Source organism: Porites lutea, chromosome 3 (assembly GCF_958299795.1).
Source record: "Porites lutea chromosome 3, jaPorLute2.1, whole genome shotgun sequence".
Lineage (NCBI taxonomy): Eukaryota > Metazoa > Cnidaria > Anthozoa > Scleractinia > Poritidae > Porites > Porites lutea.
The window spans coordinates 21,413,948-21,426,447 of NC_133203.1; the positions used below are offsets into that span (position 1 = coordinate 21,413,948).

At 37.0% G+C, this 12,500-nt stretch overlaps 2 protein-coding genes and 1 pseudogene across 2 annotated transcripts; 2 read left to right on the forward strand and 1 right to left on the reverse strand.

The window, feature by feature from the left end:
• Positions 1–577: 577 nt before the first annotated feature.
• Positions 578–2,726, forward strand: LOC140930695 (uncharacterized; annotated as a pseudogene).
• On the reverse strand, positions 2,661–4,995 carry LOC140930680 (uncharacterized). The gene has a single exon (XM_073380394.1). The coding sequence runs from the start codon at positions 4,993–4,995 to the stop codon at positions 3,286–3,288; it is 1,710 nt and encodes a 569-aa protein (XP_073236495.1). The 3' UTR covers positions 2,661–3,285.
• Positions 4,996–9,280: 4,285 nt separating this feature from the next.
• Positions 9,281–11,281, forward strand: LOC140930691 (uncharacterized). The gene is made up of 4 exons (XM_073380404.1): positions 9,281–9,593; positions 10,181–10,343; positions 10,617–10,742; positions 10,853–11,281. The coding sequence occupies exons 1-4, from the start codon at positions 9,375–9,377 to the stop codon at positions 11,095–11,097; spliced, it is 753 nt and encodes a 250-aa protein (XP_073236505.1). The 5' UTR covers positions 9,281–9,374; the 3' UTR covers positions 11,098–11,281.
• Positions 11,282–12,500: the final 1,219 nt, after the last annotated feature.

The following is a 12,500-nucleotide window of genomic DNA, read 5'->3' on the forward strand; positions in this document are numbered from 1 at the left end:
ATACACATATAACAAAAATGGTCTAGAGTCATGTACGTAAGGGGTTGCCAGGTTGCCAGTACCAAAGGTAATGATAAGGTGGGAAAGTGGTCCAGCCAGATAATAAATCACTTCTGGCATCGCTGCTCTATCGCATCTGAATACGAAGACACCACCCAGGCTCTTGCAGCAATACTTAACATGATCCAACAGGTTTTCTCATATCTATAACTCACACCAGACAATGCCAGAATAGGGAGACGGTTTCAGTTTCTATCCTGAGTCTTTGTAAAGGGTCTCTGAAAGTGGACATGATTTGGGTGGCATAAACTGCAGCATACCAGTAATTTTAGGGTGGTGGTGGTGGGAGGGGTGAAGTTGATTTACAGTTCTGTGGTAAAGAAACACCACCTTCAGTTACTGAGCAAGCAGCCAGTACCTTGTTGCATATCATTATCAAGGTTCACTCTCATCATACTCCTTTCCTTGATATACACCGAATGCAAATATGGCGGACCACTCGGGCGGACCGGGCCGAGTTGCGCGAAGTCGAGGCTAGTTAGGCCAAGGTTTTTCCCTGATGTTTTGGTTGTCACGAATGGCTGCACGTGTGCTAACCCAGGACGATATCCCGGGAGCTTCTCTCGCTGGAAGAGAGCCCCAGGCATTAAAATGCGAAGATTTTTTTTTTTGGCTGAGATGTAGAGGCGATTCTTTGAAGGGATTGAAAACAAAGGCAGCGCTAGTGAAGAGGTAAGGCCCAAGATCGCTTCGTGTTTCGCTATGACTTGTCAAAATATTACACCTATACATGTGAAAAATCGGATTTTACGAGCTAAAAGTAGTTTTCTTTTCGCTTTTAAAGGGTGGAAGAGTATATCAGAACTGGCCGAGACCAAAATATAGTTGATCCTGATCCTCACAAAGTGTACACAAAGCGCAAAGAACACCGAACGGCGAGTGAAGACAACATTTCAGCTGATGTTAATTCACCGCAACCAAACTACCCTTCGGATGGCTGGTCTGGCAATATAAAACGAATGCCTTTTTTCACGCGTGCCGAGATGAACAATCATATCGCAAAGTCAGGGAAAAACATTGATTCAAGCAAAAGTCACTCAGTACCGACTAGTGTGCGAAAAGCTACAACGTTTTTGAATGACGAATATTTTTTAAAAAACTTGTCAGCAGCAAGCGATAATACTTATTTCTATTTGCGCTGTCAGTGCCATCACAGCTTTAGAAAAAATGATCCTCCCCACAACTTAAAAGTTGCATTGTGTATTTTTAGTGGAGAGGTCAAGAATGCCTCTTGCTCTTGTGTTGCTGGCCAGGTCGGGTTTTGCAACCATATTTTGGCTCTTTTGTTAAAATTATGCAAGTTTTCATTGTATGAGTGTAAAAGTGTGACTGATCTTGAAAATGAAGACGATATGCAGCCAAAACGGAGCTGCACATCAACTCTGCAGCAGTAGCATCGCAAGGGAAGAGGAGACTGTATAAATCCACAACCAGTGATGGAAGTGTTGGTGACCAAAACAAGCTTAGAGTTAGACAAACAATCATCATCTAGAGACTCTGGTGTGAAATGTCTTTTGTATGAGGCCCGAAATAGCCTTAAGGGTCAGCAGGCATCTGAAACAAAATTATTGGAACGGTTAAGAGAGCTTAACCCTAAAATGGCTTTATCACAAATTATGACTGCAAGAACTGAGTCAACTACACTCGTCCCGACAAAATTTGGAAAAAGTCCTCAAGGATCCTTTGCCAGTTACCAACTATCTGTTACTGAAGATAACTTTAAAGTGTTTTGTGACATTTCATCTGTCAACAGGTCAGATTCAGACAATCATGTTCATGATTCTCAGTTAACTGCGTTTCCCAGATTTCCCCTGAGGGCTTCACATGAACAGTTTCAAATACCGACTGAGATTTCTGGAGATGAGAGATGCTTACTACAAAAAATACAAGTAGATGTTGATGAGCTAAATGAAATTGAAAGGAAAACACGGGAACAGTCAACTTGCCAAGAATGGAAGGATGAAAGAAAATTTAGGTTTACTGCCTCAAATTTTGACCTTATCAGGGAAAGGAAACAAAACCATGAGACCCTAGTAAAAAATCTACTTAACCCCAAACCTTTTTCTTCGAGGTATACAAATCATGGCCTCAAATATGAGCCAGTCGCCCTTGAGCAGTACCAGAAGTACATGATGTCAATGTCGAAGGCCTGTTAAGATACTTAAGTCAGGACTTGTTATCAGCCTAGATTCCCCCTACTTGGGTGCTTCACCTGATGCTAAGGTAATTGATCCAGGATGCGATGATCACTTTGGGCTTTCTGAAGTCAAGTACCCAGAGACAAAATATCTGGTTACTCCCTTGGATGCCTGTTCTGATAGTAATTTTTTCATGGAAGAAGTTGATGGAAAGCCAAAGCTTAAGAGGACACACAAATACTACTCTCAAGTCCAGGGACTGATGGGAGTAACTGGTGCCAAGTGGTGCGATTTTGTTGTATATACCAGCAAGGGAATGAGTATTGAGCGCATTCCATTTGATCCTCAGTTTTGGAATGAGTTAAAAGGAACACTAAAAATGTATTATTTCAAACACTTTTTAGCTTTAGCAGCAAGGGAACCTTAATTTAACCTACACTGCAGCATGTGAAATGAGCAAAATAACTATCACTTGTTAAAATTGAAAGTTAATGTCACTGTTTCATATAGTGTCTATGTACTAGTTATGCCTAGCTTCTATTTTAGGGTTTGTAACATTCTGAGACACAATCACCTGGTACCAGACTGCTTTACTGTGTTTAAGCCAAATTCAAGTCATACACACTGTACAAATATGTTCTGTCTGCAATCATAAAAATGGAGGAAATTTTATGTGATGTCTGGTATACAATCCATTTAATGAGAGCTTCTGATTGTGTTGCAGACTGCTTCAGACCATTACAGAAAAAAGCACCACTAGTGGTAATATTATTATTTTTCAAGTCAAAAAAGTCAAACAGATGATGAAAAAATAACAATATTTCATAAGTATAATACTGTTTCAGTCTAAATATGGATATAATTTTCCAAATTTCTTAATATTAAAAAAGTTTAGATAGTTGCACAAACTTTTAGTTTGTTTTAACATATACATGTAAATAAGCTAATGGTAAATGTTCATTGTACAATAATTTGTTTACACCTTAAGGAAACTTGAGATGGCGACTCATTAGTGCAGTCAGTTTTTGTGGCTTTCTACGTTAAATTACAATGTGAATCAAGGACAAAAATATTAATTTTGTCATACTTATCCAGAAATAAGTGGATCGTGAATATTGCACATAAAAGCACACACACTCCACATCTGGTTAACGACTCCGAATAAACTTAATGGTACAACTCTCTGCCAGATACGGAAGTTCTTAATCTTGTTTATTGCCCTTTCCACATGAATCCTTAGACTTGCAATTTGCTGTGTCCGTACTACATCCTCCGCTGACATTTGGCTGTCTCCTCCGAGAAATGGTGGGATGTTAAGGGTAACACCCAAGGGCAAAATATCTTGAATCTGAAATCCTTTGTCAGCCATGGCCGAGTCACCATCATCAAATGCTTGTGACAGTAGCCCACTTCGCACAACAATTTCCCTGTCAGAAATACTGCCACTGTATAATTGGCTCACAAAAGTGATGGCACCACTTGGAGAAATTCCAACTAGTCCTTTTAATGTCACATGATTTTTGTAGGAGCTAAATAGTTCTGAATTTAAAAGTAGACTACTTGGCATTTCACAAAACACTTCTGTACAGTCTATTATGACTCTTGTAGTGGGAAATTTCTCCTTAAAATCAAGAGGCATGGTTTGTTGTACAACAGCTTTAGACGGCCAAATGCAGATTTGTCCAAACTTCAAGTACATGAAATTAATCCATTGGATAAAACTTCTGCTCACTGTTGATTGTGCCACACCATATAAGTTAGCTAGAAGTCGCTCAGAAAATCCTCTCCTTAAGCGACACAGAACAATAAAAAATTCCTCTAAAGGCTTAAGTTTTCGGCGGCGTCCTCTCTTGGTTGACGATGTATCTTCCTCGTCGTCAGATTCAGAGTTGTAAAACTCCTCAGGAACGTCTGAGCTGATCCTGGAGCGAATGTTTTCACAATCCTCACCAGGATTCAAAAATTCAAAAATACTTATGAGAGTAGCATAATTAGGAAGGCCAGTATAAAAATTAACATCCGTATTGGACTTGAAGCGATCAAGAGAAAATAAACGGGAAGATAGTGTCTCCTGGTGCTGTTCGTTTTCGATAATCTTTCTTTCCAGTTCCTCGTTCTTCTTTCGAAGGACCGCAAGCTCCTTTTCAGATTGTAAAAGTCTAAGAGAAAATAAACGGGAAGATAGTGTCTCCTGGTGCTGTTCATTTTCGATAATCTTTCTTTCCAGTTCCTCGTTCTTCTTTCGAAGGACCGCAACCTCCTTTTCAGATTGCAAAAGTCTAGCCTCAAGATCCTCGACTTTCTTTCCTTGATCCATTTCCACATTACTCTCGACGCTAATATCGGGCTCATTTGTTTCGTTGCCTCCACTTGTACTGGGAAATATTTCATTTGCACTTTCAACAGCTGAAGACGCGATGTTGATTTCAGAAGAAGTGTCGGATGTAAACAACCGCTTCTTCGAAGACAAGGGAATTGGCAAAGGCAGCCTTTCAGTTGGTGCTTTTCTTTTCCTTGGGGATGGAATAGACCAAGCAAATCTTGACGGTACAAATCCATCCACAAGATAAGTTCGTCCAGCGAGCGACTTTCTAAGATCTTCTCGTCTAAAATGCAAAGAGCAAACTTTCGTGTCTCGAGTGATCTGCCAGTTCTTTCCTTCGTCTCGTCGGATCGCGTGAATCCACCTCTTTCTCAGTAAAGATTGATTTAGAAATTCAAAAAAAGATACTTTCTCTCCCGTTGGCGATTTTACACCTTTTTGGTTACATTCAGGGACACAGCAATGAGTGGGCATAGTGAAAAATACGATAGATGTTTGCAAGTTTCTACTGACGCATTGTCAAAACAAAACACATCGAGGCCTAACTAGCCTTGACTTCGCGTAGCTCGGTCCGGTCCACCCGAGTGGTCCGCCATATTTGCATTCGGTGTATATGATTATATTTTATTATATACATATTGATGTGAATTTTGTGTCTTTCCTACAATATTATTGTGCTACATCTGATTGTTCATTGAGATGTTTATGATGTACAAAACATTACATGCCCACTTGGAGAAACTAAATTTCTCTCATCATATCAAAAAATATTTTAAGATGTGAACAGAAAATTTGTATCTCCATGTGACCATGTATCAGTTATATCCTCTAAATCCATAACAAGTACAGATTTTACAAGAAAACAACTTGCAGCTATTGATTGGAACTATCAACTTGATAGAATGGTTGCTGTGGGATCTAAAGGAGGAGATGCAAGATAATGACAAATACAACCAATGCACAAAAGAGTGGAACATGTGCATCATAAAAGTAGATAAAGATTGTGATTACATTCCTTTACTCATGGCCAAAGTTTTTCTGCAGCCAAATAGATGGTGTACTGCATGTTCACAGACATGTGCCTCTGTCTGAAGATGACCCTGAAAGAATAGCACCAACCATCGCCCACACAGCTATCTTTTTGAAGCAATTGTTTGAAAGACATCAAACAAGGTTTTAACAAAGAAATGTTTTTAATACAGATTTGCACGAGGTATACCAAAACGATGTGCCACCACAGCAGTTTATTAATTCGATTTTTGTGATGTGCAAAAACAAAATTCTATATCCTTTGTAAAAACTCACTGACACTATTGATGCACCTAGGTCTCTTATTATTTCACTATAAATGATGTACATTTTAGTCACTCCATGTATAACGAAATTGTTTGTGGCCTATCGAGCATGATAACATTTTAACCACTCCCCCTGGAAAATTTGCAGTCCTCAAAATTACCGATTTTGATGGCAAGATCGGTTATTTAGACAAGCAATATTACTTGTCATGCACAGTAAATGAAGACCAAGTACAAATTGATTTGAGTTCGGTTTCAACAAATTGAGTACAGTTTCCTGAGATAGGTAATCAATCAAGCTCACTTGAGATGTTGGGCTCAATGAACCTGTATCAAGCTTATGTGATCCAATTGTCACAGGAAAAAATTGCAAAAAAACATCAAAGGTTTTTTTGAAATTCCCACTCATTGTTAAAAACCATTAATGGTTTTTATAGGGAATTAATTTTTTTAAGTGGAAAAACATTAATGTTATTTGGAATTTATGAATGTTTTTTTTAACAATTAACATAAACAGTCCAGAAGTCATGGATGGGTTTACAGTAATAGCCATGAATGGTATTTTATACAGAATAAAACCATTGTTGTGGGTTTAAAATACCATTAATGTGTAATTTATGAAACCATTCTTGGTGTAATCAATTCCTAATAATGTTTATATGTTACCCATCTATGTAAATATCTTTAAACACTAATGGGATAATACATCATTATTGTGGTTTTAAAATACCATGAATGTGTTTTTTTTATTTTTGCAAAACAGTTCTTGGTGTAATCAATTCCCAACAATGTTTATATGTTACCCATTTATGTAAACACCATTAAACATTTATGGGATAATACATCAGTACAAACCATTGATGTTATTAGAAAAGAACGCAAATGTTAATGATACTTTAAACCATTAATGGTTTGTCTCCACGAGTTGAAAAACCATTAATGTAAGGATTAAAACATAAATGGTTTGTGTCAAACTTTAAAAGCATTCATGTGAATTCCAAAGACCATGCTTATATTTTGAGATTCTTTCTCCCAAAACCATTCTTGGTATAAACCATTTCCCAACAATATTGGTATTTTACCCATCCAACTAAATGCTTTAGCCACTGATGGAACAGTACATCAACAAATCCAGCAATTCCAATAAAAGAGGTAATGACTACATTTTGGTATCATAAATTAACATTTTTAATGCAAAATTCTAGTACTGGTATTCCTTAGAGGGGATTAATTACATCTGTCATTATGGTGTTACTGCAGGTAAAGTATTTTGTTGTTAAGCTGACAGTTATTGAGCACATGCTATCTACATAAAAGGCATCATTTCCCCAAGTGTTCCCATTCCATTCTCCAATTGCTGCACACACAATCGCATTCCAGGATACTTGGTCTAAACAGGCATTTCTCTCAGAGACAAATAAATCAACAAGAATGGAGCCAACTTCTCTTTCCCCATTTCTGATGTAATATCGGACCTTAGCAAGTTGATTAGTTACATCCACAGTCATTACTTCTCCAAGCCATGGCTCAGGATCAGTTCCATTGATCAAAACCATATCTCCTCACTCAGGGTAAAACGGAACGTTAATATCGTGCTCAGATAATGGCATACTCTTCCTCATAAAGTCAATAACAACTGACTCTTGGGGCTCAAAAGGATTGGAAACAACCATAACCTTTCTCAAAATACATGTTACGGGTTGAATAACCATTTTAGGGAGGCTATCTTTGCATAGAATAGGAAAACCAGTTTCAGAAAATATCACAATGTTTCCATTTTCATCAAGCTTACTAGGAAGAAACTGGCCTTGGACAAATTTGTGATACTCTCCTCCAATTTCCAAACACAGGAATCTTTCAATTAAGACAACTGAAGGACCTTGACTTTCCACATAAAGTAAAGCATGCTCTCTACTTCTGTATAAAAGTCCCTGACCTTCAATTCCTTGCTGAGGCTTGACCAAACATAAGGTTCAAATCTTTGTCTTTTAGTTTCCATAATATCGGGCAGCTGGCTCACGACGGGTAAAAAACAAAGATCAGTAACGCCGAATTTCCCGCGTGAAGATATCCTGCGGATGCCGATCCTTCACCATTTCAAAAAGCCCTCCAAAGGAAACGTCAATCCAAAATGCCGAATTTCCCGCGCGAAGATAACCTGCACCAATCACACCCCAGCTTTTTTTTTATCAACCAATCACGTTGCGGAATGACGGTGAAGATCCTGTGTTTGATCCAAGCGTTGTTCATTCCGCCCATGAATTGTGCAAGTGAGGACGTGACGGTTTTGAATTGGTCTTCTTTATTCTTCGTTTTGTTGTTTATTGACAACCATGGGTGAAAATGAAACGTCCAGTTCCGTACAAGAAATGAATATCCAAGAAGTGAAGGATTTTATTGCGAAAGAATTCCAATTAGAAATTGCCGAGAAGTTTGAAGGTAAGCTTGTGTCGCATTGTGTTTTTCGCGCCATTTTACGCTGCGTATCATGGTTCCGTTTTTTCTTTCCGATAACCTACTAGTATTTGAAAAAAGGCCTGAAACTTTTCAATTCAGCTTTGGGTTCATTATTGTGCACTTTGAATCAACTCATATTAAACGTGATCGAGTTTTTATCGCTCTGCCTTGGGGGAAAACTGGTCATTCACTGAAAGTTTTGGCGCGAAAGAAAGAAACTTCATTTTTGAATAAAGATAAGATATTAAGTGCTGTTAAGTTATTAAGATTTAATTTAACGTTACTTTAGTTATCTTTGCAACTTTTCTATAGTCTGTTAGAAGGGCTAGAAATCGTTCATATGCCAATTCAAAGATGGCGGCCGCGATCTTAGATCGATCAACATTCGATTCGTTCCTTCCCGTTCGGTTCATAGTTGGTGTGTTTTGTTATTGAAAAAAGTTTAAGTTTACCTGTACTATGTACAATAATTTCCTCTTCTTATTCTTTTTTCTGCAAACAGCGCAAAAATTGACGGCAAATCCTTATTATTGCTATCAAAGAAAGCAACAAGAGAACAGTACGAAGCCTGCAGGCTGATGACAGTGGGGGACCAACTTAAACTAACCACGCTGGTCAACGCAAGCGCTGATATAGATGAAGCGTCGAGTATCGTGATCACCGTAGTTAAGGCAAAAAAGCCTTCGAAGGCCCAGCTGAATCAAATTAGCGATATGAATAGAAGAATTTACAAGACCAAGTGAGTGACATAAGCTGGCAATTAAGCTTTCCATGCATGTAACTTAAATTTCTCGAACACGACTCCAGAGTTTGTATTTCAAATTTTGCGTTGTTTAGCTTTTCATCATCAACACATGAACACTGGCTTGAATTTGAGAACGTTATTATTCTAGGTTGTAAACATGGTGTAAATTTTTTTTACAAATATACTTCCTGCATTATTTCATTTCTGCTTTTTATTTGTAAGCCCCAAGTTTTGCGGGCCGATCATTTCGGAAATGATAGCTGAAACGATACTTCTTTCTTAAACAATTTGGATTTTTGTCAATTTATTGAAAGTTTCAACAACTGTTGAATCTTTCCCTTAATAGGAGAAAAGCGATGAGAGCGGCAGCAATCAAACGATGGCCAGGGAACAACATCCCCAAATTCAAAACCAAAAAGACAGCTGTAGCAGAGTTAAATCAGTTAGTGGAAGAGCTTGTGGCTGAATGCTCTTTTCCGCCTTTGAACTTTGGGAGAGATGGTATCAAACAACACATTTTGGATGTATTGAATGAAAGACGAAGACACCAAAGGAATGGCCATGATTACTCTAAAGTAAGCTCAACCATTTATCTATCACATTTCATCAAGACCCCCCAAACAGTTAAGGAAGGAGAATAGAATAGAAACTTTATAGTGATGTGTCAAAGAAAATCTAGCTTCCTGTGAATCAGGATGCTAAGTGGGGAGACAACTAAGCTAAAAAATATTTGACAATAACTTATATTACAATAATTAAAATGACTTGATTTCTCTTTTAAGCGCGTACTAGCTAACACCTAATGCACAATAGCACTGGCTCACTAAGAGTAAAACAGGGTGCTAGTTGTAGACAAATAATTTGTTTGGTGTCATTAGAGGCTTGTGCCAAATAAGACAATCTTAACATTTCTTTGGGCTAAAGTTTTAACCCGTTTAGGTCAACATTTGATACAGGGAAATTGGAAAATATTTGTAAATACCAGGGTGCAAAGAAAGTCAGTGTTACTTTCCCAGTTTGATTGCGTGCACATCTGGGTAGACTTATTAACTGTTTTGTGATATATAGCCCCCGACAGTATGAAATCCAGTAGTGACAACCGTGCTGTAGAAGTTAGCAAATTAAGGCAGTCACTACAATGACCACTTTTTTGAAATTGCAGGCCGATAAGCGATCGCTGAAGCGTAAAACACCGAGTTCTGAACGCACTAGTACTGCTGAAAATAACAGTTCTGCAAGTCCTTCTAGTGATAGTCTCTCTGATTCCACTGAGGATGAATCTGGGGATACGGAAATTGTGGAAGAATCAGAGGAGGAAAAGACGGGTATGTTTGAGCATATTTTATTTGATAAATCTGCAATGTATCTGTTGTGGTGCAAATTTTTCTTTGGTTTAACATTTTTCAAACCAGGGGATCATGGTTGACTTTTAGGCATTCTCATCAATGTTTTTCATTGTTTAAAATTCTTGTTATTGTCAGTCACAATTCCCAGAAATTAAAAAAATTTCTTCTAACAGGTGCTGTCTGCAGTTTAGTTCCTGGGCTTTCCAATACCTCTTAACAGAGTACTAACAAAGTTTCTGTTTGTCTCCACAGGTCATTGTTTACAAGCTAAAGATTCACAAACTGCAATTGTAAACAGCAGTAGTGTTGAAAAGAGCTGTGCCTCTGAATCAGGCAATACAGATGAAGTCATGGAATCAGAACCTGATGCTGAAGAAGGTTTATATGATATTATTTTTAGAAGTTTGAAACCTTTTGTCTTTTGTGCACACAAGTATTGTCAGGGGATTGAGAAGAGGCCGCAACTGAATTTTCTATTTATTTCCCAGCTTTCCCAGATGACACAGCTAAACTTATTATATGCGTTGCATATAATGCAATCCGACTGGCAGATGTACAAAGAAATCAGCTAGTTTCATCAGCCAAAGCAATGGGCATAAAAAATGCACCAAAAGAGAAGAACGGTTTGGTAAAAGTGGTTGCAGAAGCCCTTGTAAAAAAGAATTATGTCAGAATCAGAGGGAACCCAAAAAATGCTTCAAGGCGTGACATACAAAAGCTGAAGCCATTTTAACTGCATTCAAGTGTGGTTTAATTCCATCTAACTACAATACAAAATTAAAAAAGTTTGTTGTTTTCCATTTTGTGCAACCTGGGCATTTGTAGCTTGTAATAATAATTTTATAATAAGTGTGCTGGGCAATGAAACAATTAAGGTGCAATAAAATGTCGTGTTTCTGAGTTTCTTCCATTGTTTGTGATGTGCACATCACAAAATATATTGTGAATGTTAAGTTGATTCAACTGAAAATTAACAACCTTTTGTTGTGTGCTCATCACAAACAATGGAAGAAACTCGGAAACACAACATTTTATTGCACCTTCTTCTATTGTCTCGCAGCTTTATTATTATAAAATATTATAAGCTACAAATGCCCAAAGATGTTTTAGGGTTTTTGGTTAATTTTCTTAACATAAAGATGATATTGTCACGACTTTTGTTACTTGTACCACAGTAGCAGAACTGATTATTGTACACATGTATCTTTTGTTAATGTAACATTAAAAGTTGAAAGTTTATAGCCTTGGATGATTATGGTTGGTTTTAATGGTGAACTGTTAGAAGTGTAACCTTAGCTTTGCGGAATTGGCGATTTTCCATGATAACTATATCAAAAAAAAATTCAGTGCAGTGGATTATTAAGAAATTAATTAACTAACCACAAATCCACTTGGATGTTTTCAAATTTCTTTTGATGGGAACTAAAATATCACAAGTGAGAATGGAGATTGCTAATTCTCAATAACGGTTTTTACATTACCTTTCAAAATAATAATTTTATTCCAATCATTCATGTTAACAACAATATAAATAAACATTGATGGGTTTTCCTTCATCATGGGAAATGACAATTTCCCAATGACAGCTAGTACATTAAAATAATCTGAACATAAAACAGTAAAAAACATTGTTATTTGAAGTACCATTAATGTTAAGCTATTAATTCCCAATGATGGTTTATAAATTACCATTTATGGCAATTTGATTCCTACCATGGGTTTTCCTTCATTGGAAGTAGCAATTTCTCAATAACACTATTAAAATAACCTGAATGTTAAAACAATAAAAGATGATGTTATTATTTGAATTACCATCTATGGTTAAGCTATTTCCCAATAATGGTTGATAAATTACCATTCATAGTAATTTGATTCCTACCATGTATTGAATTAAAATGGCAATAAACATTGATGGGTTTTTCTTCATGGGAAGAGGCAATATCCCAATAATAGAACATTAAAATAACCTGAATGTTAAAAGACTAACAAACATTATTGTTAATTTGAATTACCATCAATGTTTGAAAAGAATTTAACATCAATGATACATTACATAAAACCATCAGTGGTAAGTTGACACTAACCATCAGTGGAATTTGTAATTAACATTTATGTGAATTTTCAAAGAAAAACATT

What these genes read in the sequence shown, in the direction of transcription:
- LOC140930680 (XM_073380394.1), bottom strand. Translation starts at nt 4,995, where the DNA reads ATGCCCACTCATTGCTGTGTCCCTGAATGTAACCAAAAAGGTGTAAAA.
- LOC140930691 (XM_073380404.1), top strand. Translation starts at nt 9,375, where the DNA reads ATGAGAGCGGCAGCAATCAAACGATGGCCAGGGAACAACATCCCCAAA. An exon ending in ATGGCCATGATTACTCTAAA is followed by an intron (nt 9,594 to 10,180) that starts GTAAGCTCAACC and finishes TTGAAATTGCAG; the next exon opens with GCCGATAAGCGATCGCTGAA. An exon ending in AGAACCTGATGCTGAAGAAG is followed by an intron (nt 10,743 to 10,852) that starts GTTTATATGATA and finishes TTTATTTCCCAG; the next exon opens with CTTTCCCAGATGACACAGCT.